Here is a 26,585-nt window from a genome sequence, read left to right as displayed (position 1 = left end):
ACAAATTGTTACATTTAGAATGGATAAATAGCAAGGTCCTACCATATAGCACAGGGAACTATATTCAATATCTTGTGATAAGCCATAATGGAAAAGAATACTTTTTTTTTAAAATAATTAATAAATAAAATTTTTAAAAATTCTACACATTGGTGCCAGGTCCTGGATTAGTGCTGGGAATGCAGAAATGAATGAGATTGGGTCCCAGCCCTTAAGGAGTCAGCCGCCTAGTGAGAAGGCATCTCAGAGAACAGGGAATCTCGGGACCAGGGGCCACACAATAAGCAGAGGGTGTCACTGGAGCCCAGGAGAGGAGATCCTCTGTGGGGACCGTCCACAGAGTCAATGAAAACATGTCATGACTGAGCAAGGCGAAAGGGAGCAGGAGTGAGCTGGGATCTGCAGCAGGATTGTTCTGGGGTGAGAGAAGTAGCTTGGACACAGGTATAGAGGCAGAATTGATTTGTAATAGGCCACCCTTGCAGGTCTCTGGGCTTCCCTGGTAGCTCAGCTGGTAAAGAATCCACCTGCAATGCAGGAGACCCCAGGTCGATTCCTGAGTTGGGAAGATCCCCTGGAGGAGGACATGGCAACCCACTCCAGTGTTCTTGCCTAGAGAGTCCCATGGACAGAGGAGCCTGGCAGGCTACAGTCCATGTGGTCGCAAAGAGTCGGGCACACTGAGCGACTAAGCACAGTACAGCAAGTCTCCCAGCTAATCTGGCTTTGCTGTCCCCCAACCCCCTGCCCCAAAGCCCCGTCCTGAGCCTTTGTCACCCTCCCCTCCGCCACCTGCCTTCCTTTCCCTTCCCTTCCATCTGTCTGCCTTCTTTCCTTCTGATTTTGCTATTCTGACTACCCATCGCCAAGAACCTTTTACAAGGGATGGAGTCTTTTAAATGACATCGCATTTAACTTGCAGTCCGTTCTCCATATGCATGGATCAGATGTAAAACCCTGATATGTACTGACTGTACTGCACCATTTTATATCAGAGACTTGAGCATCCAAGGGATATCCTTGGGGAGGGGATCCTGGAACCAATCCCCTGCCAATACAGAGAGACAACTGTTTTTGCTTTGAGAAGTAGAATTTGCTACCGCATTTCAAGTCTTTGTTATTAGGAGAGTGAAAGGGGCGCAGCTTCCCAGTTTCTCTGAGACTGCTGCAGACCCTTTACGGAGACCTTCATGACTTAAAATGCTTGATCCAAAAGCAGGAGGCAAGTGCTTTGTATTTTCAGTAGGGGAAAGGGGTAATCAGCCAGCCTGTTCATTCCCAGGCTTTGCACAAATGAAGATAGAATTGTAATTTCCAAAAATTTTGTAGACCTTTCATGATGGTAATTGTAGGATTAATATCTGTGGATTGAAAATATCTACTAATATCTGAAGTTACTCTGGAGTTACTCACAAATTTAACTGAATCTGTGTTGTATTCATCACAACAGCCTCTGTGCATATCTGTGAAATGGTCAAAGATGTTGTTTACTTAGCTGTAGACCAGAGGTTGCAAAGTGGGATGCCATGGACTTACCCTAGCCTACACAAACCTGTTGTTTGCCTTATGCAATGTTGGTGTGTTGGTTTTGCTGTTTTTATTGTTGTTTAGTCTCGAAGTCATGTCCAACTCTTTTGTAACCCCATGGACTGTTAGCCCATCACCTCCTCTGTCCATAGAATTCTCCAGGCAAGAATACTGGAGTGGGTTGCCATTTCCTTCTCTAGTAGATTTTCCCAGCCCAGGGATCTGCATGCAAGCAGATTCTTTACCACTGAGCCACCAGGAAGCTCTTAATCTGCATTAGGTTCCAGTACTTGAAAGCAGCAAACATTTTAGGTGGGGAACTGCTGATGGCGTCCTGCTGTCTTTTATAGTCTGGCAAGCAGAAGCCCAGTGTGACTTGTCCTGAATCACAAAGCCCTGGGCACAGATTACTGGGCTCTTGACTTCCTCCCCGTGACTCCTTCCATCATATCTTAATGCTGTTCTGAAAGACCACAGCACTTGCTTTTTTCTCATTTCACCTTCTACCCCCTCTTGGTGCCTCCAGTTTCCACAAGGCAGGTGCCCCCAGTTTCCATGAGGCAGGTACCCAGTTTCCATGAGGCCCCCCCAGGAGTTGTCACCCCTTACTCAGAACCTCCTCCCCTCCAAGGCTCTGCATGCTAATCATTTCCTTCTCCCCTGTCATCTCGGCTCCCTCAGTACAGCTGATCCTAAGACAAGTACAAGTGCCTTATCTAATTAGGGAATTGAATAAACTCCAGAATCAACTTGTAAAGACTTATTGAATGCAAACTTAAATAATTTCAGAATGTGTCAACTTGAAAAAAACCCCATAAGCTTTATCTGCATAAGAATCCAATTTTCATTTGGCTTCATGTTCATGAATATCACAGTGTTAAGAACACCGGCCCCAGCCTTCTGGATGTAGAGATGTCAAACCCTACCTTGCTGTCTTCAGATCTGTTGTAACCATTTCAAAGAAAAATAAGGTCCTTTATTCAACTAAGCAAAAGAAATTATCTTTTAAAACTCCAACTTAACAGTGATTAGGACAGAAAGTAATGTAATGGAAACAAGTGACATTGTAAAAAAAAAAAATTGGCAACAGGTAAGGAAAATAGAAGTAAATGGTCAAGTTCAAGTTTACTCCTGGAGGCTGATGGCGAACCTGGCTCCTAGCTATGGGAAGGGCTGTCAATCTTGATGGTCCTAATCCACTATAAATAAAACTTGAAAAGCACTAAGGAATTGATGACTTTTTCTTTTGTTCCTGTTGGGTTGGAAGTCCTCATCCTCCAGTCAGATCGTGTAACTCAGACAACTTGATTTTCTGCCTCATTGGTCCGTGTGTCCGTGGTTCATTGACAGTTGTTCTCTTGCAGGTTCTATATCGAGAGCATCTCATACCTGAAGGACAATGCCACCATCGAGCTTTTCTTCCTGAATGCCAAGTCCTGTATCTACAAGGTAAGAACTACTTCTTCCTGTTTCGAGTTTTCTGTTGAAATCTGAAAGTCTCCTTTGTAGCTGGGAATCCCAGCTTGCTGCCCCTGCTGCTGCTGCTGCTGCTAAGTCACTTCAGTCGTGTCTGACTCTGTGTGACCCCATAGATGGCAGCCCACCAGGCTCCCCCATCCCTGGGATTCTCCAGGCAAGAACACTGGAGTGGGTTGCCATTTCCTTCTCCAAGGCGTGAAAGTGAAGTCTCTCAGTCATGTCTGACTCTTAGCGACCCCATGGACTGCAGCCCACCAGGCTCCTCCATCCATAGGATCCTCCAGGCAAGAGTGCTGGAGTGGGGTGCCATTGCCCTCTCCAATTGTGATGCTATTGATTAGTAGAAAGTGTGTTAGTCACTCAGTTGTGTCCGACTCTTTGTGATCCTATGGACTATAGCCCCCACAGGCTCTTCTGTCCAATGGATTCTCCAGGCGAGAATATTGGGGTGGGTTGCCATTCCCTTCTCTAAGGGATCTTCCTGATGCAGGGATTGAACTCCGGTCTCCTGCATTGCATCTACTACTTCTATTGATTAGTAGAAGTAATTTCTAAATTAATGGCTATAAATAAATGAGAACTCCAAGGAGCTAAAGCTGTTGTGTGTTTATAAAGTGACTCCTTCCAATCCTGTAACTGTGTTATGGTTCCTTGGAGGTGTTTCTTAACTTGATTTTAGGTGTCTCCTTAACTTGGCAACTGTGACCTAAAAGGGGAAACCCAGACTAGTGTGACAAATGCACTAGGTCTTATAACCAAATGCATGTATATTTGATCATTTTTGGATATTCTGGAAGTATCTCTCAAAAGGATGCTATTGGCACTTTGGGTGGGACAACTTTTTTCATTTATTTATTGAAGTCTAGCTGATTTAGTGGAGGAAGCCTGGCGTACTGTAGTTCGTGGGGTCGCAAAGAGTCGGACACGACTTAGTGACTGAAAAAGAACAAGAAGTTGATTTACAATGTTTTTGCTGTACAGCAAAGTGAGTCATTTATACATATATTCATTCTTTTTTTGTATTCTTTCCCACTGTGGTTTATCCTGGGATATTGAATATCATTCCCTGCACTGTTCAGTAGGGGGCCTTGTTTATCCATTCTATATATAGTAGTTTGCATCTGCTAATCCCAAGCTCCCAATCCATCCCTCTCCAGCCCACCCTGACCCTCTTATCAACCACTGTTCTCTGTGGCAGTGAGACATTTTTTTAACTGTGATAAAATTTACCATGGTAACCACTGATAAGTGTATGTTAACACTTAACAGGTATCACATGTTTACCTTGTTGTGCGACCACCATTACCATCTATCCACAGAACTGCTCCTCTTACTAAACTGAAACTCTGTATCCCTTAAACAATGATTCCCTATTCTCCACACCCCCAGACCTAGGCAACTTCTATTCTACTTTCTATTTCTCTGTATCTGACTATTCTGGGTCCCTCATATAAGGGGACTCCTGCAATATCTGACCTTCTGTGTCGGGTTTATTTTACTTAGTATAAAGTCCTCAAAGTTCATCCATATTGTATCATGTGTCAGAATTTCCTTCCTTTTGACGGCTAATATTCCATTGTATGCATTTCCCACCTTTTGTTTATTCATCCATCCTTCAGTGGATACTTGCATGACTTTCACTTTTTGCTTGTTAGGAGTAATGGTGCTATGAACATTGTTGTTGTTCAGTCACTCAGTCGTCTCCGACTCTGCAGCCCCACAGACTGCAGCATGCCAGGCTTCCCTGTCCTTCACTATCTCCTGGAGTTTGCCCAAACTCACATCTATTGAGTCAATGATACCATCCAACCATCTCATCCTCTGTCACCCCCTTCTCCTCTTGCCCTCAATCTTTCCCAGCATCGGGGTCTTTTCCAGTAAGTCAGCTCTTCATATCAGGTGGCTAAAGTATTGGAGCTTCAGCTTCAGCAGCAGTCCTTCCAGTGAATATTCAGGGTTGATTCCCTTTAGGATTGATTGGCTGGTGTGATCTCCTTGCTGTCCAAAGGACTCAAGAGTCTTCTCCAACACCACAATTCGAAAGCATCAATTCTTCAGCCTTCTTTAAGGTTCAGCTCTCACATCCGTATGTGACTACTGGAAAAACATAGGTTTATAAGTATCTATTCATATCCCTGCTTTCAGTTGTTTGGGGTCAATACCCAGAAGTGGAATTGCTCAATCATGTGGTAATTCTGTTTTTCAGTTTTTTAGGACCTGCCTTACTGCTTTCCATAAGGACTGTATCATTTTATATTCCCACCAACAGCACATAAAGATTCCAGATTTGCACATCCTCACCAACACTTACTATTTTCTGGGTTTAAAAAAAAAAAAACAAAACAGCATCCTAGTGGTGTGAGACGATCTCTCCTTGTGGCTTTGATTTGCATTTCCCTGATGATTAGCGATGTTGAGCATCGTTTCATGTGCTCTCTGGCCATTTGTACATCTTCTTTAGGGCCACGTCTCTTCACAGTTCTTAATTGAGTGGGACAGTCTCTTGCATCCAACTTCCCATATTCTTGTAGTGTTTCCTTTCACTGGATAACCCAAAATGCCCACAGAAAATTCCAAGGACACGCTCCATCCTGGGGTTGAGAACCATAACTGGGGCAATGTATTTAAAGTAAAGACCCGCTCTGCACCCGCCGACAAACCTCCTTCTGTTTCATGATCGCAGCCTTAGGCCAGCTCATCAGCGGCCAGGGAGAGGGATTGCTGACAGCTCCTCCCGTGGCACCGTGGCGGGCTTGGCACTGAGTGCTCTCTGTAAGTTATGTGGCTGAAACTTTGCACCATCTCCAAAGTGAATACTGTTCTTTATCCTAGCTTTCTCTGTGAGGCAGCTGAGACACAGGGTGGTTATGAGATTCACCAGGGTTGCATATCTCCTGAGTGGCTGACGCTGGCAGCCTGACTCAGGATCGCAGAGCTCAGCCTCCGGGCTGCACTGTGCCCTCACAGTCAAACCCTCCACAGAGAACTTCAAAGCCAGCTACACCTGTTGTGACATGGCCAATGGCTGTGTTCAAAGGAGTTCCCATCCTGCTGCCTGTACTTTTCCTGCTTAACTAAACCCAGCTTTGAGGGACTGCAGCAACCCACCACACACTGAAGCACACACACAAGACTTGAAATGGTCTATCAGCCATCACTTTTCCTTCTAGAATGATTTCAGCACCTCACTGCACAAAATAGTTCCACCAAATGCAAGTGTTCAAAATCCTGGAGGCTATGGCAGTGATCAAATTCCATCTGTGAAAGAACCTCGCTTGGTGACGGTTGCTGAACCAGGACTTAACCTGAGCTCAAGCGCAGGGCACTCTGACTAGAATATTTGGGGATTTTGCTAAATGGCAGCACAAAGACGCTAAATGTCATTCTAGGATTTGTGGTTTTCTTTCTCTCTCTAAACCTCATTTTCTCACTATAAAGTGAAAATAATACCAGTCTTACTTACCTCATAGGTAGCAAGTGTCTGATGGTCTTTGCGTAATCCATGTGAAAGCACTTTGAAAGAAATAAGCAGTGAGGACTGTCCACAAGGGGGCAGACTTGGGCAGTAAATGCTTAGAAAGTCGCTGCCTGGGTGAGATCCCCGTTAACCTTGGCAGGTGAAAAGTTGCCCCCAGATTGTGCGTATCCAGGCCCCTGGGTTAAGGGAGCGGACGTGGTTTCTCTCAGAGTTGTTCAGTTCAGTCTAGTCACAGATGCTGAGCTGAAGGTGACGACTTCGGTGGTTCTGAATCATGATCACAGAGGTCTCTGGGATTAATGGGAAATAAAAAAGAAATCCCCAGAACTAAATATTATAGGTTCCCCAAGTGGAGGAGGTGATACATTAGGAACAAGCCACATATAGGGTCCAGGTGCCCATGGCATCAGCCTGCCTGCAGACCTGAGTGCCCCTCTAGAGCCCCTGCTCTCTCTTCTCAGCATCTGTCCTGGAGCGTAGTGAGTCCTGCCAGTAAGCCGGAGATGGCTTTTCTGGTGGTGACAAAGGAGACAGAATCATGTCACAAGGCCACCTGTCTCTCATCATCAAAAATAATATTTTTATTTGCATAATTGACACGTAGAGTATATACAATTTTTCTTTTAATTTTATTAGAGTATAGTTACAATGCTGTTATTTTCAGGTGTACAGCAAAATGATTCAGTTATATATATTCATTCTTTTTTAGGTTCTTTTCTCATATAGGTTATCCCAGAATATTGAGTAGAGTTCCCTGTGCTATACAGTAGGTCCTTGTTGGTCATCTGTCTTATATATAGTAGTGATCGTTGTTCAGTTGCTCGGTCATGTCAGATTCTTTGTGACCCCATGGACTGCAGCATACCAAGCTTCCCCTCACTGTCTCCCAGAGTTTGCTCAAACTCATGTCCATTGAGTCGGTGATGCCATCCAACCATTTCATCCTCTGTCGCCCCCTTCTTCTCCTGCCCTCAATCTTTCCCAGCACCAGGGTCTTTTCCAATGAGTTGGCTCTTCACATAAGGTGGCCAAAGTATTGAAGCTTCAGCATCAGTCCTTCCAATGAATATTCAGGCTTTATCTCCATGCATAATGGTGTGTGTATGTTTATCCCAAGCTCCTGATTTATCCCTCCGCCACCACGTTTCCTCTTTGGTAACTATAAGTGTGTTTTCTATATCTTTAAGTCTCTTTCTGTTTTGTAAATAATTTCATTTGTTTAAACATCTCTTTCACATATATTACGTTATGTGAGACTCACGAGTGAGATGGAATCAAGTTTACTGAGGGAGGAAAGTGGTGCTGGAGACACTTAGTAACTTAGTCAAAGACAAGGAACCTGAAGTGGTGGACAGGCTTGGCACCTGTAAATATGTACAGATGGCGGAGGCTCTGGAGCAGAGTGACTGTGATTAGGGATTTGGACTTCGGGGTTCCCTTCCTACCTCTGCGTCTTAGCAACTGCAATAAATGTGGACGCCTTCTGTGATGTCTCCAAACTTCATTTTCCTCTTCAGTTGAACAAGAATATTAAAAAAACCCCACCCACTAGCTTTTTGGGAAGATTAAGCCAGACAGATGTGAAGGTGGCCAGCACCCCACCAGGCACGTTACTAGCTCCCATTGAGGTAGAATTGCTCGCTTGGAATCAGATCCAAGTTCATCTTGGCTGCAGTCTTCTGTGCCGCCCGCACTGCCCTCTGGCCCCTTGAGGGGCCCGAGAGCAGGGCCAGACGCATCACTGGTGGGTGATGCTGATACTGGCTGACCCAGCACCCTCCCTGTGGCTTGGGAAGCAATTCCTACAATGTACTAGAATCGAAATCTACATTGTTCAGATACAATAAGCTGTTCATTCCCACTTCCTCCAACTTATTTCATTCACTTTTTAAAAAGGAAAGATTCTTATTTTTTTTAATATTTATTTATTTATTTGGCTGGGCCAGATCTTAGTTGCAGCTTGTGGGATCTAGTTTCCTGACGAGGAATTGAACCAGGGCCTCCTACATTGGGAGCACAGACTCTTAGCCACTGGACCATCAGGGAAGTGCTTCATCCACTTTTAACACATTTATGTTTATCTAAGTAATATATGATATAGTTTAAAAGTCAAGAGGCTGTTTATGAAAAAGAGCCCACCCCCCACCACTTCCAACAATTTTTAGCTGTTTCTTCTGGTATTTGCCTCTCTGCTTCTAAATAACTGGAACAGGGTCTTATTCCTTGATTTATCCATTTTTGATATAAGTGAGGACTGAGGTCTCCTATGCACCTACCCGCACTTTCCCCTTCCCATTTCTCCCAGTGTGGTGATACCACGAAACCCATCCCCATACCATTGTTATGACTAACCCAAGTAGCATCCTGGGGTTGCGATTCCTTTTTAGACAACCAGTTATTTTACCTAAAGGTAATAACCATTTTGCCATTACTTGCTTTAGTTTCTATGCATCCATCTTTTTTTCCCAAAAGCTCCTACAGATTTTCAAATGTCTATTTGAAAATAATAGACGTTAATTTCCATACACATTGGGTAATTCATCTGTTCCTCTCTTTGGCTGGGTTTTTTGCTGTTGCTTCTGTTGTTCTTCCTGGGACCTCCCTTTTGGAGCGCTCTGTCCTTCTGCTCTCGTCTGAACGTAGCCTCATTTGCAGCCCTCAGCCCAGGATGTCCCCGTTCCTGTCCCGTCTTTCCTTCACCCCAACTCTGGAGTAGGTACTTTGCTTCCTGGGTCCTGAGTCTTCTTGTGTTTTTACGCTTTTGTTTCACTGGAGAACGTCCTGCAGTAATCCAGGGAAAATGTATATGGGAAGTGAAATGTCTGGGTCCTTGCACACCTGAAAAAGTCTTTGTTTTGCCATCACATCTGATTTCATGGTTTCACTGGATGTGAAAATACAGAATACCTCTCTCAGTATATCACAGGTGTTGCCTCAGAGTCTTCAAGAGTTGCTCTGGGGAAGTCTGTGTCTGTACACTCTAAGTGGACTACCCTGACCATGACCTCCATGGGATCTGTTAGGATTTCCTTCTATTTCCCTTTATCTGAAATTTCAGGATGGTGTGCCTTGAAGTAGGTCTTGGTAAACCCGCTATGTTGTGTAGACGGACACTTTTAGTCTGAGGTTCGTATTCCTCTTCATATCTGGCGGGGTTTTTGTATTATTTCTTGTATGATGTCTCTCTGTTTCCTCTCTGCCCTCCTTCTGGAGCCCCCACTAATCAGAGGCTGGGCACGACCTCCTGCTTTGACATCTCGTTTCTCCTATTTTCCTTCTTTGTCATTTTGTTCTACTTTCTGGAAGATTTTCCTCAATGTTATCTTTAATCTCCTCTATTGACTTTTTAACCTTTACTATCATGCTTTGAATTTCTCAGACTTCCTTCATATTAACTGATTTTCTTTAGATACATATAATTCTATTATTGTCTTTGAACCAAATATCCTCTTGAAAGTGAAAGTGAAACTGAAGTAGTCTCTGACTCTTTGAGACCCCATGGACTGTGGCCTACCAGGCTCCTCTGTCCATGGGATTTTCCAGGCAATAGTACTGGAGTGGATTACCATTTCCTTCTCCAGGAGATCTTCCCAACCCAGGGATTAACCCAGGTCTCCCGCATTGTAGACAGATGCTTTACCTTCTGAGCCACCAAGGAAGTCCCTAAATATCCTCTTATCTCTCCAGTAATGTTAATTATCATGCATGTTCTGTTTCTTTCCAGTTCTTTTTGTTTCCTGTTGATTTTTTTGGTCTCTGTCTTTTATGTGGGCTTCCCAGGAGGCGCTAGTGGTAAAGAACCCACCTGCCAATGCAGGAGACATAAGAGACACCGGTTCGATCTCTGGGTCAGGAAAATCCCTTGGAGGAGGGCATGACAACCCAGTCCAGTATTCTTGCCTGGAGAATCCCATGGACAGAGGAGCCTGGCAAGCTACAGTCCATGAGATTGCAAAGAGTCAGACATGACGGAAGTGACAGAGCGAGCATGCACTCTGCCTTTTATGTAGGGGGCTTTCCATCCACAACTAAGAGTGAGACACTCAAAAGCTCCCAGTGCCCAGGTGGAGATGGTCCCCTGTGTCTGTGTCCCTGGCAAGCTCGTTCTTTCAGCAGGAACCCCGAGTATCAGCGCTTGGGGTCTTTTCTCGTGACTCTTCATTGCCTTACTTCGCTCCTGGGATGTCAGCTCCCACTTTAGCATTTGGGGGAGGGAGTGGCCACCACTGGGGTGTAGATCTCCTTTTAATCCCTGATCGCTCTGCCCACTTCATCCCAGCTTCCTGGGTATCATCTTCTCCAGAGAACCAACTTCTGATCTCTTCAACAGCACAAAAGTGAGGAAAGATGTTTTGTTTGTTTATCTTGTCATTTTCCCCAAGCCACGAATGCCAGCTCCCGCCCTCCACTCTTCCTTCACCAGGAGGCAGAAAACATAACTACAGTGGGTCCTCTCTCACTTCTCCTTTCTTTTCAGTCCCCTTATTTTCTACCAAAAAGAGCAGGAAATAACAGTCATAATCTGTCCAAGATGCAGAATGTTAGAATCTGGTCAGCAGTGACCAGGGCTGGAAGTATTGCCTTTAAGTGGAGCAGGAGGAGGTTTAGAAAGGGGTCACTGATGCCCCACGTGGCCATTTTGCTCCAACAGCGTTTCTGTTGTTTTTCAGCTTGGTTGTGTTTCAAGTGGATGATGGAAAGGAAATTTATGGCCAAGGGATGGATAAAACTCATTCAGAAATGTGTGTCTGGTTCCTAGGAAAGCTCACATGGGAAGTGGGCCTGGGATGATGTGTTTTTCCTGGGAAGCGACACAGGAAACCAGAGCTCCTCCTGCCAGGCTTTCCATCTGGCCGTCTCTCTTCTGGGATGTGGCTTCCTCCATCAACTGGAGAGGCCCATCAGTTAGTCCGGCCAGGGAACAGTGGACTTGTCATGCTAGAGGGAGTGATGGGGTGGACGTGGACTCTAATCCCAGCACTTTCCCCACCTTCAGGATGGAATCCTGCCTGCTTGGAATTCTCCACTGGCAGAGTGAGATTGCTGTCAAAAATTAGTTGCCACAATCATTTTCAAAAGCTTTGCAAAACAACAATTTCTAGGTCATAAAATGTCAAGTGTTTTTTTCAATGTTTAGGGAGAAGGATTCCATTAGATGATAGGTCTTAAAGTTATAAGGAAATAAAGAACTCTGCAGTCTAGCTTCCAGTCGTCTTCAGTGGCATACCTTCCAAGAGACAAGAAGAGAGGCTCACTTGCTGAAGGACCTTACACTGCTATTCAGTCCCTCGGAGGAGTTATCTGATCCTCAGATGACTTAAGTTGGGTGAAGTAAGGGACTGGTCAAGATGACTAGCTGCCTTGTTTGAATCTCACATTTAAACTGAAGGGGATGACCATCCACTTTTTAAATAAATCCATCTATCACATTTAAGTGCTTGATCTCAAAATGTATCTTGTCAAATATTATAACCAAAGAGGCAGGACCCCTGGTCACCATCTGAGAATGCACAGAAATATGTCTTGTTGGGTTGGAGAAAAAGTTGGCACTAGCATTTTTCTAAGTAAATTTTGATAATCAGCTTCTTTTGATGTATCACTGAACCAGACGCATGCTGCTGCTGCTAAGTCACTTCAGTCGTGTCCGACTCTGTGCAACCCCATAGATGGCAGCCCGCCAGGCTCCCCAGTCCCTGGGATTCTCCAGGCAAGAACACTGGAGTGGGTTGCCATTTCCTTCTCCAGTGCATGAAAGTGAAAAGTAAAAGTGAAATCGCTCAGTCATGTCTGACTCTTCGCGACCCCGTGGACTGAAGCCTACCAGGCAGGTGCATAATCAATGTGGAAAAAAAAAAAACTTAAAATCCCTCCTTTGTGCTGGGGGTCTTGTCCAGCCTCCTGGGCTGAGATGTCCCCATTAAACTGAGAACATCACATATGATTAAAGTTTGAACAGTCATCCCTGGTCCATATTTGCTACTTGGATCTAAGTACCATCTTCTTGCTGAAATTGAAATAAGCAGTCTTTAGCTAGGATCTTCCAGGAGGTTTGCTAATGAGCAGATGATATCTCTTCTGAAGATGAGAGAAACAAAAGCCCAGAATCAAGTCCCACAGGACAAAGGAACCAATGTAAACATTCATCTCAGACTCACAGAATCCCAGTCCTTATCTCTTAGATGGATGCATGCCGGCTTGGTGTTTGTGCTCACGTGACAGAGAGAGGAAGAGAAAGAAGACAGAGAGGGCCTTCCGTCTTCAGCTCTCTAGAAACAAACACACACAGACCCATCATCTGGGCCGTGCCTGCGACCTCCACAGGAGAGATTCCTCAAGATCACGAAATGCAGTGTATGCTGCGGACACTGGGAGAAATCCCCGGGCCACCAAGTGCGAGTGCCCCAGACAAACGTGAAGTGACTCGACTGATGGAAACCTGGCAAAGGGCTCAGAAAGAGGAAGTGTGCAAGACCACATCAGTCTCATCCTGCACCCCAGCCCCTCACTGCCTGGGGGTGCCTTCCTGTAGACACTACAGGTTGTGCAATGAGACGGGGCAGGCACCGGGCACAGTGAGGCTGATGTGGGTGTGAGGACCCACTGGGATGGTAGACACGGTGGCCAATACACAGACACGTGCAGACACACACTTCCACAATGCTTCCCACCTCTTTTTTTTTTAAGTCTTATTAAAGATTCCAATAAATTCTAAAACATAAATGCAAAAAAAAAAAAACACCATGAACAGAACTGTAAACAGAACAGAGATTCTGTGGAGTTCAGATGATCTGTAAAGACCAGGGAACAAAAAAATAATAATACAGACTTGATCTTTGTGGTGTGTCTTAGAGTGTCCAAATCACCTGTACAGAGTTCCACCTCACCAGACTTAGTACAGTACTTGAAAAAGAAACTGTTCTCCTGGGAGTTCCTTGGAGGTCCAGTGGACTCCCTTGCTCCCAGTGCAGGGGCCATAGGTTTGATCCCTGGTCAGGGAACTGAGTTTCCGCAAGTCACAAGGCATGGCCAAGAAAGGGAGAAATGAAGAAAGAAAGAAAAGAAAGTGTTCTCCTTATTCTACTGATGAGAAAACTGAAACTCAATGAGGTCCAGTGATGCATTTATTCAAAGTCCCAAAGTAGAAGGTGTCTTAAAGAGGATGGCAGGAAACCATCTTCTTCAGGCGTATTGTGGGTGCAAAGAAAGATGGTTATTACAATGGGTGAAGATTTACTAGGAAATCCACTGGACAGCCCTGCAGGTTGTTTTGCTTGAACTTTGCAAAGGTCGTCCTCATGGAAATCTCCTCAACCTACCATGTGGTTGCTCATCATCTTTTCTGTTATAATTCTCTCATGAATCTTCCATGAAAGCTGGAATTTCTCTCATTCCTGACCATGGAGGAATGTTTTTTGTTAAGATTCTCAGTTGAGTCTGAAGACCACCACTAAGGTCCCCGGAGCAAGGCAATCATGACGAGTTCCTCCGGCTTTCAGGACTTTTGGAGAAGGTTCATAACACCTGCCACTTGGGGGGTCTCATGGGGCTCTTTCTTTGGAACACTCGGAGACCCTCAAAGTAGAAATCTTTCTGAGAATATTGTTAACCCTGAGACTGCTGATAAATGACCTCAAGCGTCTTCCTTTAGCAACTTAATCACCTGGGATAAAACCTTGTGGAGTGGGAGAAAGTGGCACCATCTTCCCAGCCCTGTCTGAACTTACACACACCCCTGCAGAGTCACATTTTGTCTTTCCATACCATGAATCAAAAGATCAGAGAAAGCAGCATGCCTTATTCAGTAGAAAGTGAAACAGTGCTTCCCTGGTGGCTCAGGGGTAAAGAATCCCCTGCCAATACAGCAGACACAGGATTCAATCCCTGGGTTGGAAAAATCCTCTGGAGAAGGAAATGGCTACCCACTCCAGTATTCTTGGCTGGGAAATTCCATGGGCAGAGGAGCCTGGTGGGCTACAGCCCATGGGATAGTAGAGTTGGACACAATCAGATACAATTTAGCAACTAAAAATCAACACAGTAAAACAGATGTCCGAAGGACATGTGAACTCCGTGACATCACTTTCCCTCCTATCAGCATCTCCCTTTTACCAGTGAATCTCAAAAGAAAACGACTCCATGCCCTCCAGACTACCTTGGATTCCCAAGGAAGACTCTAGTTCAGCAGACAGCCCTGCTCTGCAGATCTCCCCACCCCAATGGCTCTCGGAGCCCTGGGGACACAGAGGAATGTCACACGTTCAGCCCGTGGGTGGTGCCAGATGGGAAAGCACCCGTACCCCTTCCTTGAAGGGCCTTCTGCTCCCTATCCTTCTCTGATTCATCCTCCGTCAAAGGAAAACCCAGAGCCCCAGGAAAGCACAAGGTTTTCGCATGCAGTCTGTGGTCTTCTTCAGTTAATATGCTCTGCTTGAGCAGAAACACTTGAAAAAAGCCACCTGTGTTCAAGAGAAGCCAGATAAGGAAAAGGTGGAAAGTGGAGTCGTCTCTCTAATGTTCTATGGGAAGTGGACACCTGGAAACATCTATCCACCCCTCCCCATGGGGACTCAGCTCTTGGGGTTCGAGGCACAGTGGGAAATGTGTGGTGTAGGCAGGAAGCCTAGAGCTCTGCTCCACCTCAGGGGAATTTTAAAGGTAAAAGTCACCTGGGAGGGCCAGGGATGCAAAGGGGAAGGTTTCGTCCTTTGTGAACCTTGTGTTGTAAACAGACCTCAGGGAATTGGGCAGAGGCTGCAAAGCAGGAAAGAATTTTCTTCCAGTTGGAGGATCTCTTCCCCTGGCCCCCATTCCCCATTCCTAGATTGGGTCTTATAAACACCATTTAGATCTCTGAACTGACTCCTCCGAGGACAGACAATGCTGGCTTTAAGATTTAGTTTTTTAATTTTTGGCTGTGCTGGGTCTTCGTTGCTGCGCCCAGGCTTTCTCTAGTTGCAGCAGTCGTGGGTGACTTTTTGTTGCGATGTGCAGGCTTCTTACTGTGGTGTCTTCTCTTGTGGAGCACGGGCTCTAGGGTGCGTGGGCTTCTGTAGTTGCGGCGCACGGGCTTAGCTGCTCCGTAACATGTGGAATCTTCCCGGACCAGGGATGGAACCAATGTCCCCTGCATTGATAGGCGGATTCTTAACTACTAGATTATCAGGGAAGCCTAAAGCTGTGATTCTTGAACTCAATATTAAATAGAAACAGTGAGAAGGAATACTGCAGCTCTCTTTCCCATCAGATTTTACAAAAGTGGGGGATGTCTGGGTCACCTTACTTTTCAATCCTTTTGACTCTTACTGATCACGTTCTGACTCTCAGTGTTTTTAATATCTTCACTGGGAGATGGTCGAGGACAGAGAAGGTGGAAACCCACCCCATTTAGAGTTGCTGCTGCTAAGTCGCTTCAGTTGGGTCCGGCTCTGTGCGACCCCACAGATGCCAGTCCACCAGGCTCCCCCGTCCCTGGGATTCTCCAGGCCAGAACACTGGAGTGGGTTTAGAGATGCTAGTTTTCATTTACCCTGAGGACACATGCAGTTGGGAAGAAAGAATTCATATAAATTAGGTGAGTGTTTAGGTGGGCATCTTAGGTAGCTTGACTCTGAAAAATGGTACATTATGATTAATGTTGCCCCATGACTAGGGGATGGCAGTTCCCCCCAGAACTACAGAATGGACTGTGCAAAACCAAATCAATTAGAAAATGACCACCATCCACCCTCCCCACGTTTGTCCTCTCCCCAAAAGTGTGGATGTTTTCCTTTAGCAGATGAGCCAAGTAATGAACCAAAAACCATGTGCACACGTTCCGGGGCTGTTCCTGATGGTTGGTTTTGAGTTGGCCTCTCCTGGGATGTTAACTATTAGCCACTGTTGACCATCACCTGCAAGCTCAGTGTAAATGTTTGACAGAGCACACATACCGATACACCGACAAGCACACACCGGTGACTTTGGGAAGTCGATTGGTGGGAATGGAAAAGCATATAGTGCGAGTAGAAATGATCCATTGTGGAAACCCTGGACAGTGTTTCTGTTAAATCATTTGTCCACTGTTAAATGATTTACATTCAGATGGGACCTGGTAATCCCAAGACTGCAATTCCAGGCATTCCTCCACACTGCAGCACTGACAATCTGTATCAATTACAGTGGCCGTAAAGCTCCTTTAGCTGGTTAAGCATGAAGAATTATTGTCCCCGATCCATCCACGTCTCTCTTAGCTCGCACTCCAAGGTGGTTTGGTAGCAAACATTATTATCCATCTTTGAAATTCCTAAACCTGAAGGAGCCTGCAGGATATCCTTCCCTCTAAAGATATAGGTGTGCTTCAGTGCATTGTTTTGAAATACAGGGGCAAGTCCTGGACCACACAAAAATCATTAGAAAATCCATGAATCAGAATTTGGTTTATAATTCAAAGAAAAAAAGTAACTTGTTTTGGTTGTGCTGGGTCTTCATTGCTGCGTGCAGGCTTGTTCTAGTTGTAGCAAGCAGGGCTCCTCTCTAGCTGTGGTGGCTTCCCTTACTGCGGAGCACCAGGTCTAGGGTGCAGGCCTCAGCAGTTGTGGCACACGGGCGTAGTTGCTCTGCAGCATGTGAGATCGTCCCAGACCAGGTATTGAACCTGTGTCCCCTGCATTGGCAGATGGATTCTTAACCACTAGACCACCATCAGGGAAGTCCTGAGAGAAACGTTTTTAAACTTTCTGCAGTGAGTGAAGAGCCCGTATTTGCTCTGACATCATGGTAGTCAACAGCTACCTTGAAGTATTTGAGTACATGAAGAAATGTGTCTCATACAACTGGGAAACTGTATTTTTAACTTTATGTAACTTTAATTTAAAGAGTCATAATTCCATCATAACCTTTTCTCTAGCAAAGTCTTACCACTGGTTCTGAAGTAGAGTTTACAAAGAAAAATGCATGTGGTGATCAAGTAACCTTAATCCATCAATTAATCAGATTGACCGATTTGTAAAAAGCTGGAGACTGATCCATTCCTTAATTTCTCATGAAGACCTAAAGATGAAGCCCTGGAAGTGACTGTGTAGACACAGGACCATTGGAGCTCTTATAAGAGCTTAGGGAATGATGTCAGGGAACGTTTGAGTCCAAGTAATTCAGAAAAGATGTTCTATGGGTGTTTGAGATTCTGGGTAACATCTCAGATAAGAAAGACCTCTCCTCTTTCGGGGGAGATCATAAAGAAATTGTTGTTAAAGTACCAAACTTATCTTACTTGGTTTTCCTTTCAGGAGCTGATTGATGTTGATAGTGAAGTAGTGTTTGAATTGGCCTCGTATATTTTACAGGTAAGTTGTTTCCCTCCATCTTTGTATTCTAGAGCCATATACAGAAGAAATAGGAATAAGACACCTCATGTATGGCAGTTGCTATAACCACTAGCTCTTTGACTCCTTATTCTTTAGCCACAAGCAGGAAAGAGCTATTAGGGAAACTACACCATAGCAATAAACAGTGTCTCCTCTATTCTCTGTTCTTGTCCAAAATTTTAAGACAGTATCTCTCTGCAAGGGAAAATTGTGTGTATAACCTGAGATTGGGAAACTGAGATCATCTGGTGACCCCCTTTTCTTCAGGTCACTGGAGAAAGCCAAGTAAAAAAAGCTAGAATTTAATTGCCAGGAGAAGCACTGTCATGAAAGATGAGGAAAATACCTTTAAGCTTGTGTGGAAAAAGAGGGATCACTGAATATTAGCCACAAGGGCAAGATCAGAAACACTGGCAGAATGAACTGAAATGATGTCATTCACTTTTTCCTTCAGCAAAGATTTATTGAGCAACTACTGTGCTCCAGGCATTTTGCTAGATTCATTACAGACTCCATGGTCCCTACCCGCAGAAGCCCACAATACAAGACAAAACAGCAAGTACCACAAGATATAGACACATAGTGCTACCCAGACACATGTCCAGGTTCAGAATCTTTACAGTGGAAAAAGTTAGATCAGAGCTTAGAAGTGGAAACTTTCCTTTTCATTATGAATTGCTTTCTTTGTATAGAACTTTCTAAAGTTTGTCTCCTATTCAGGTGGTAAATGCATGCATCCTTCCTTAATTATATTCTGGTAGCTGATAGGATGAAATAGCAGTCAGTTGGAATGATTCAGCAGAGGAGTTCATGATTCTACAGTGCATTTTAAAATCTGTAACACAAATCAGAATGAGTCACTGATGTTGAATTTTCTTCTTCTACAGGAGGCAAAGGGAGATTTTTCTAGGTGAGTTTACCTAGGTTTTTTGGCTTAAAAATGTATTCTATTGCATCTGTATGAAAAGAAACTATTCTGTTATTCTTCATAGGAGGACAGTTTATTAATGTTATATATTAATGATGAAATCCAGTTCCCAACTTGTCAGTGGAAAAATTACGTCAAGCAGAGAAGATGTAGTAATAGCAGGAGAATATTCTGTACCAAACGAAAGTTACTAGGGATTTCCCTAGTGGGCCAATGGTCAAGACTACCAAGGGTGTGGGTTTGATCCCTAGTCGGGGAGCTAAGATCCAGCATGCCACATGGTATGACCAAAAACTGAAAGAAAAACAATGAAAGTTACTAAAGGGCTGCCATTAGACTTTTCTCCCCCCTCTTTTAGTTCCAACCCTGAAGAGACAAAATGCTAGCCTCTAAAAGATATCTTTCATGAAAGTGTTAAACATAAATACCCTACTTCTACTTTCCTTCCTTTTCTGGATATTACATTAGGGAGAGAACAAAAACAGACTTAACCATGGGGAAAACTGTGCCCAGCTTTAATAACTCTATAGACCTGCAAACTTCATTCTCAATCTTTCATTTCATTAAGCACGGCCCATTGACTAGCAGGGCTGTATTGCCAGTCTCTCCTGATCTTTAATGGAGTCAGATAGGGGGTGGTCGTCAACCTCCACCAACAGAGCTGTCTGCTCGAAAACAGATACCATTCCTGGGATTCTGTTTTACTAGACACTCCTGAGGGAAGTCTCCAGAACAGCCCATTCTTTAGAATTGAGGCCTAGAGACATGTATTAACCTCATGTATAAGAAAACAGCGTCGGGGCATAGGATTCTGGCCCATTGAAAGGAAATTAACAAAAGTGGTATGAAAAACATGGATCCCTACTTCTTCTCCAATGAAGAATTTGGATGTTTTCTCATGCTTTGGGAAATCTGATCTGTAAATGTAACCTAACCTACTTCACTTGGTATCTACCTCTACTTATCCAGCTTTGTCAAGTTCATGCTGACTAGGTTTTCAGGTCTTAGCTGCCTTCTCTCTACTCCCCGTGCATTTCTAAGGCTTTCTAACAAAGGCAGAGGCATATGTTCTCATTCAGATATCTCAGCAAAAGCAAAAAAATTCTTTTACAATGTAAAACAAGGGTCAGTAAGCATTTTCTGTAAAGGGCCAGACAGTGCACATGTGGGTTTTGCAGGCCACCCAGTCTCTGTTGCAATTAATCACTTTTCCCTTTCTAAGTGCAGAGCAGCCAGAGACAGTAGGTAATCAGATGAGTATGTCGGTATTCCAATAAAACTTTATTTATAAACTCAGAAATTTGAATGTCATATACATTTTCATGTACCACAAAGTAATCTTCTTTTGACTTTTTTCCCAACCTTTTAAGGTATTTTTCTTAAGATTTTTTCCCCCCAACCATTCTTAGTTCACAGGCCACATAAAAACAAGCAGGGGGCTGGATCTGGCCAGTGGGTTGCAGTGGGCTGACCCCTGTTCCTAAAATATAGTCCCTTCAGCTCAATTTGATTATTTGTAGAAGGAGACCTCCAGGCCCCTTTTATTTAGGTTTCCCAAGTTCTTGCTATGAAACAGCGGTAGTCCATTTTTTTTGGATGAAGGTTTATTTATAACCTTAGCAGGAGACCTTGGACATTGTAGGTGGTCCATAACCATTGACCAAATGGGTTGAGGGAAACATTTTCAGGATTTAGAAACTGTACTTTGTTCTATTTTCATTTGTTAGTTTTTTATGTCCTTCATTGCAGTTGAGGCTCTTGATAAGTGCAGGTTCATATCTATTGAAAAAGGGCTCAGGAGTCCCACGAAAAATGGTTTAATAACCACAGATCTAATGACCTCCATCGTCTGGTCTGCTTACTCTGAAGGTACTTTTACCTCCCTTTTCTTTCACCGGCTCTGAACTCTGCTGTAAATATTATTTATTTTTGAGAGTCCCCTGACAGGATGGAATGTGAGCCAGGAACAGCATCATCTGGCCCCACAGATCCTGGGAACGTGGGGCCACAAGGGGCGACCAGCGGTGAGGGGGGCAGGCCTGGCCTCCAGTAACTCATGGCCCCCTCATGAGCTTGTGGAATGCCAGCTTGTTGGCTGCAGAGAAACAAAGGACCCTGGTTTGACTTCATTTGTCAAAATGTTCATCGAAGTTTGTTTGTAGCAGCAGCTGTCTGGGGTGAGAAATAGCTGCCAAGGGAGGGGAGAGGTCAGACACCTTATCTAAAAGGTCACTTTATCTCCCAGCATAAAACTCACATCATGGAAGATAGGATTCCCTGATAAACACTGTTCTCCATAGGGGTCCACAGTTAGTATGTTTGAGTGGCCTGGAGTTTGGAACCAGAGAAGAAATTCAAAATTCCTCGTTGATATCTTCTGTCCACATCTGGGAAAATCCCCATAACACTAAAGTGGACCCCATTTGATATGAGATGTTTTAGATGTCCCCTTCTCAGAATTTAGTATTGGAGAATGGTGTTTTTGCTATTGATAATGAATGCCAGCTTCTACATTCTTCATTGTGTTTAACTGAATAGCTTTGACTTATGTGCATGCTCAGTTACTCAGTTGTGTCTGACTCTTTGTGATTCCTTGGACTGTAGCCTGCCAGGCTCCTCTGTACGTGGGATATTACAGGGAAGAATACTGGAGTGGGTTGCCATTTTCTCCTCCATGGGATCATCCTGACCCAGGGATCGAAACCGTGTTTCTTGCATCTCCTGCATTGGCAGGTGGATTCTTTACCACTGAGCCACCTGGGAAGCCTTTGATTTATATACAGATCCTGTAAATAAAATGCATTTTCCTGAGCAACATTTGTAACATAAGATGTCAGCTTAGAACACACGGAGCACTTTGGAAGCCTTTTGTATAATACGTGGTCCAGGGCTTCATTCTGAGACCTTCTGGAATCTAGAGGATCCAATAACTTTTTAAAAGAATGGCTGCACACAGATGGCAGAGGAACTCTTCATAGCCCGTGAGTGCGTGTGTGCAAGTTACTTCAGTCATGTCCTACTCTTTGCGACCCCATGGACTGCAGCCTGCCAGGCTCCTCTCTTCATGGAATTCTACAGGCAAGCATGCTAGAATGGGTTTCCACGCCCTCCTCCAGCGGTTCTTCCCAGCCCAGGGATCAAGCCTGTGTCCCCTGCATTGCAGGCGGATTCTTGACCCACTGAGCCTCTTGGGAAGCCCTTTATAGCCTGAAGATCATGAATCTCTGCCATTCTTTTTTAAAAGGTTACTTTGCCCAGGATGCTGTTATCCTATACATTTACATTTCAGGGAATAGATACAGATTACTTTTATGTAGAATGAGTATTAAAACTCTACATATTATGGGAATTCTCTGGCAGTCCAGTGGTTAGGACTTGGAGCTTTCACTGCTGTGGCCCAGATTCAATCCCTAGTTGAGGAACTAAGATGCTATAAGCTGCTCAGTGCAGGAAAAGAAAAAAAAAAAAAAAAAATCCACATCTATGGGAGCAAGTTCCTTGATGCACAGGAAGAAAAGTGTTCTTTTAACAAAAGGGAGAAGTCGAAAGTGCTGATATTACTTTACTAGAATAAGAACTATGTAAGGTCACCCCAAAGCCATAACTACTCTTTCTCGTGAAACTCACAGCTGTTCTGTTTCTTCTTTTGGGCTGTTTTTGCTCAGCAGACCCTTGAAGGCTGATTCTTACGTAACCCCCTTTTCTTTCCAGTTAATTGAATTGTTCACTTCCTTGTCTTATTGAACTTAACAATGAAATCTTGGGTTCAGTGTTGCTGAAAGAAAGTGAGAGATGTATAGATGGATAGTAAATGTTTTTTACAACAGGAAGAAATATATGTCACTCATGTCCGTATTCTAGCATAGAGTGGGCAAATTCATAAGATATAGTGAAAGGTTGAGGAAATCATCTTATCTAAAAATAATATTTTCTCCTTTGTAGTATTTTCCTTAGCACAGCATGTAGTTATCATATTTCATTTCCTGGTACATACATATGTTAAAAACATTAATGTCCATCAGCAATGAGGAAATCAGTGGAGTTGGCATTTCTGTTTAAAAACAATTGAATAGCCTAAGAACTGTCCATCATGGCAGCTACATAGGCAGTATTAGGGTGAAAAGGCTCAACACAGTTTTAAAAACAAACAGTTCTCCTTTGATTATCTCTCCTGAGCATTAGTCATTAGCTAACACACATTTTCCAGGATTTATATGTACTTTATTCACCACAAACTCCGCAGTGGTTTAAATGCCAAGCCCTGACTTTTCTTGTTTAAAAAAATTTTTTTTATTAAATTTATTTGAATTGGAGGCTAATTACCTTATAATATTGTATTGGTTTTGCCATACATCAGCATGAATCCTCCACGGGTGTACACGTGTTCCCCATCCTGAACCCCCCTCCCTCCCCATACCATCCCTCTGGGTCATCCCAGTTCACCAGCCCCAAGCATCCTGTATCCTGCATCAAACTTGGACTGGCAATTTGTTTCATATATGTTATTATACATGTTTCAATGCCATTCTCCCAAATGATCCCACCCTCTCTCTCTCCCACAGAGTCCAAAAGACTGTTCTATACATCTGTGTCTCTTTTGCTGTCTCGCATACAGGGTTATCGTTACCATCTTTCTAAATTCCATATATATGCGTTAGTATACTCTATTGGTGTTTTTCCTTCTGGCTTACTTCACTCTTTTTTTTAAACTTTGGGTTTCTGTAGAAAAATAATATTCTCACCTTTTAAAAGGTCAAAAAAAAAAAAGCTAATGCAGGGAACACCTAATTTAATCGACTGAACAGGACTTTCAAATTGTATAGTTACATTTTAATTTAATAGAAGATTTCTTAGTACACTGTACTAAGCAAGTTACTACTTACAGAACTTGATTTTTTTTTTGCTTTTGTCCCTAAAGAGATCTTAACTGAAAACCCTAGTGTCTAATCTTTATACTCTGGTTTTGAGAATAGCCTCACTTTTTACCTTCTGTCAGCCCTTCTGAAAGTGGGCCACCAAAAAAAAGGAAAAAAGATCATTTTAAACATTTTACCAAATCAGTGAATTGATTAAAAATACTTTATGCTGCCAGGACATCCCTGGTGGTCCAGTGTGGCTAAGACTCCATGCTCCCAATGCAGGGAGCCCAAGTTCAATCCCTGGTCAGGGAACTAGATCCCACATACCACAGCTAAGACCCAGGGCAGCCAAATAAATAAATAAAAATATTTTGGGGCTTCTGGTGACTCAGTGGTAAAGAATCTACCTGCCAATGCAGGAGACAAGGATTCAGTCTCTGACGTGGGAAGATCCCACATGCCTTGGAGCAACAAAGCCATGCACCACAATTTTTGAGCCTGTGCTCTAGAGCCCAGAAACTGCAACCACTGAGTCCACGTGCCGCAGCTACTGAGCCCGCACGCCATAGAACCTGTGCTTCACAACGGGAGAAGCCACTGCAACGAGAGGAGCCTGCGTACTGCAACGAGAGTAACCCCCGCTTTCCACAACTAGAGAAAAGTCCATGGAGCAATGGAGACCTAGCACAGCCAGTAAATAAATTTTTTTAATAAAATTATTTTTTAAATAAATATATAATTTTTTAAAAAATAAAGAAGTCAAGGCACAGTTATATAAGGTTAAAATAAATAAATTCCCAAATCACACTACCTTTGATATAAAGAATCATCCACAAATTAATAGGGACTAGTGAGGAAATGGCAACCCACTCTAGTGTTCTTGCCTGGAGAATCCCATGGACAGAGAAGGCTGGTAGGCTGCAATCCATGGGGTCGCACAGAGTCGGACACGACTGAAGCGACTTAGCAGCAGCAGCAGCAGCAGTAAAAAATAAAATCGGTTCTGTAGAATTTTTTGTGAACAAGATTTACAGAAACCAGATCAGGACAGCTCGGTTACTTGGGACCACCTGATGAGACCTGGAAATACCTTTGCTACAGATAACCGGATGTACTTATGAAAAGTGAGAGTGAAAGTCAGTCAGTCGTATCTGACTCTTTGTGACCCCATGAACTGTAGAGTCCATGGAATTCTCTAGGCCAAAATCCTGGAGTGGGTAGCTTTTCCATTCTCCAGGGGATCATCCCAACCCAGGGATCTAACTCAGGTCAGATTGCAGGCAGATTCTTTACCAACTGAGCTATCAGGAAAGCCATGCTAATCACTGAAAGACTTATGAGGACCAGTAAGCAGTCAGCTCTTGAAAAAGGCTTATAATGAGGAAATCCCATGTAAAGATCTGTGAGTCACACTTTGCTTACCTGTTAGGCAAAGCTCATCATGTGCTTGCTTTAAAGATGATGGCAAGCTGCCTTCCATCTGCAGCTTCTCAGGTCCAAATAAACACAGCAACCAGAGTCAAAGGAGTTTCTGTGACACCTGTACCGGGTTATGGGCTGGTCCTAGTGAGACAATATCTGCCTCTCAGAGTTCCAGGGTCAGTAAGAGTCTTACTATAACCTTTGATTTATCAACCTGCAGATTTCTAATTCTCCTTAATAACGATAATACTACTTTTAGATACAGAGCAGCACGTTACTCCCTCAACAGAAATGAATAGTGGTCCTTCATTAACAAAAGAAATTGATTTTTAACTCCATTTTAGATGAGCAATTGGAGTATTTATTTGTCCCGAAAAATTCCTTTCAGCTTCCACAGACTTGCCTGGTCTTAGGTCTCTAGAAGAGCAGTTAGAAGCAAAATAAATAAATAAATAAATGAAGACCTTTTAATATTTTATCTTCTGTAAACCATGGGACCATGTGTTCACTAAGAGATAAAATGAAATTTCTGTGGGGAAAAAATATACCCTCTTGATTTTTTTTGTTCTTTATGTGATATCTGTTCTGCATTTTTTAAGAGCATTTGTGAATTAATGCAATGAAATAATACTTACTGGTATCTGAAAATTCCAGGCTTGTAGGTTTTGTGGGTTTATTTTTTTGTCTTTTTGTTAGACTAGGTGATGCCTTTTAGGCAGTCATAGGTTAAAGGAGGGCTTCCCAGGTGGCTCAGTGGTAAAAAGCCCGCCTGCCAATGCAGGAAACAGGAGACCCAGGGTTTCATCCCTGGGTTGGGAAGATCCCCTGGAGGAGGGCATGACAACCCACTCTAGTATTATTGCCTGGAGAATCCCATGGACAGAGGAGCCTGGTGTGCTACAGTCCATAGGGTCGCATAGAGTTGGACATGACTGAGGTCACTCAGCACACACACACATGCAGGTTAAACGGAGAATTTTAAAAGATCAACAGGAAAAGAAGACAAAGGGCTGACTTTCTTCTAAAGGACTTTTTTGGTAACATAAACATTTATATAGATTACTATCTTTTAAAAGATGGCAGCATTATTTTCTTGCCCTGCTAAAAGAGCATTGAAAGCTGATTAATTGCAGGCGGCAGTCTATAAATCACAATTCTGAGCCTCCAGCATCATTACTTTGCACTTACATAAGTGGTTTTACTACTGCAAGTCAGAGCTCAGTTTTATAGCAGTCTTAGAGCATTTGATCATTTGGGGTATATTTTCCTACAGTGTTTTAATTGGCCTCTTGAAAGAAAGCAGCTGGTATGATCATATAGTAAGAGAAATAGATTTACTGAGACTTTTAGATAATTAGTAAAAAAAAAAAAAAGACTCGGACAGCTGTGTTTGGAAGAGTCAACATTTGGAATACAACTTACATAACCTATTAGTATCTTTAATACACAAACTTGCAAATTTCCCTATTGGAAAATTCCTAGGAAAAAAGTCATCTGTTAAGCTTGAGACATATGGAAGCCCCAAGAAGAGTTTTTGTAAGAAGAATTTA

The 26,585-nt window shown here is 43.5% G+C and overlaps 1 protein-coding gene across 12 annotated transcripts in view; it reads left to right on the top strand.

Annotated features, from left to right (window-relative positions):
* The window catches only part of FRMD4A (FERM domain containing 4A), a 750,010-nt gene that overhangs the window by 603,823 nt on the left and 119,602 nt on the right, over positions 1 to 26,585 (top strand). For all 12 annotated transcript variants that reach the window (XM_070802094.1, XM_070802096.1, XM_070802095.1 and 9 more), the window contains 3 exons: positions 2,892 to 2,976; positions 17,749 to 17,805; positions 18,714 to 18,736. In XM_070802094.1, coding sequence (XP_070658195.1) covers positions 2,892 to 2,976; positions 17,749 to 17,805; positions 18,714 to 18,736 — 165 coding nt within the window. The remainder of the gene's footprint in view (positions 1 to 2,891; positions 2,977 to 17,748; positions 17,806 to 18,713; positions 18,737 to 26,585) is intronic.

This window comes from Bos indicus, chromosome 13 (genome assembly GCF_029378745.1).
Source record: "Bos indicus isolate NIAB-ARS_2022 breed Sahiwal x Tharparkar chromosome 13, NIAB-ARS_B.indTharparkar_mat_pri_1.0, whole genome shotgun sequence".
NCBI lineage: Eukaryota > Metazoa > Chordata > Mammalia > Artiodactyla > Bovidae > Bos > Bos indicus.
The sequence above is the reverse complement of the archived record's forward strand: the minus strand, read 5'-3'. Positions and strand labels throughout refer to the sequence as shown.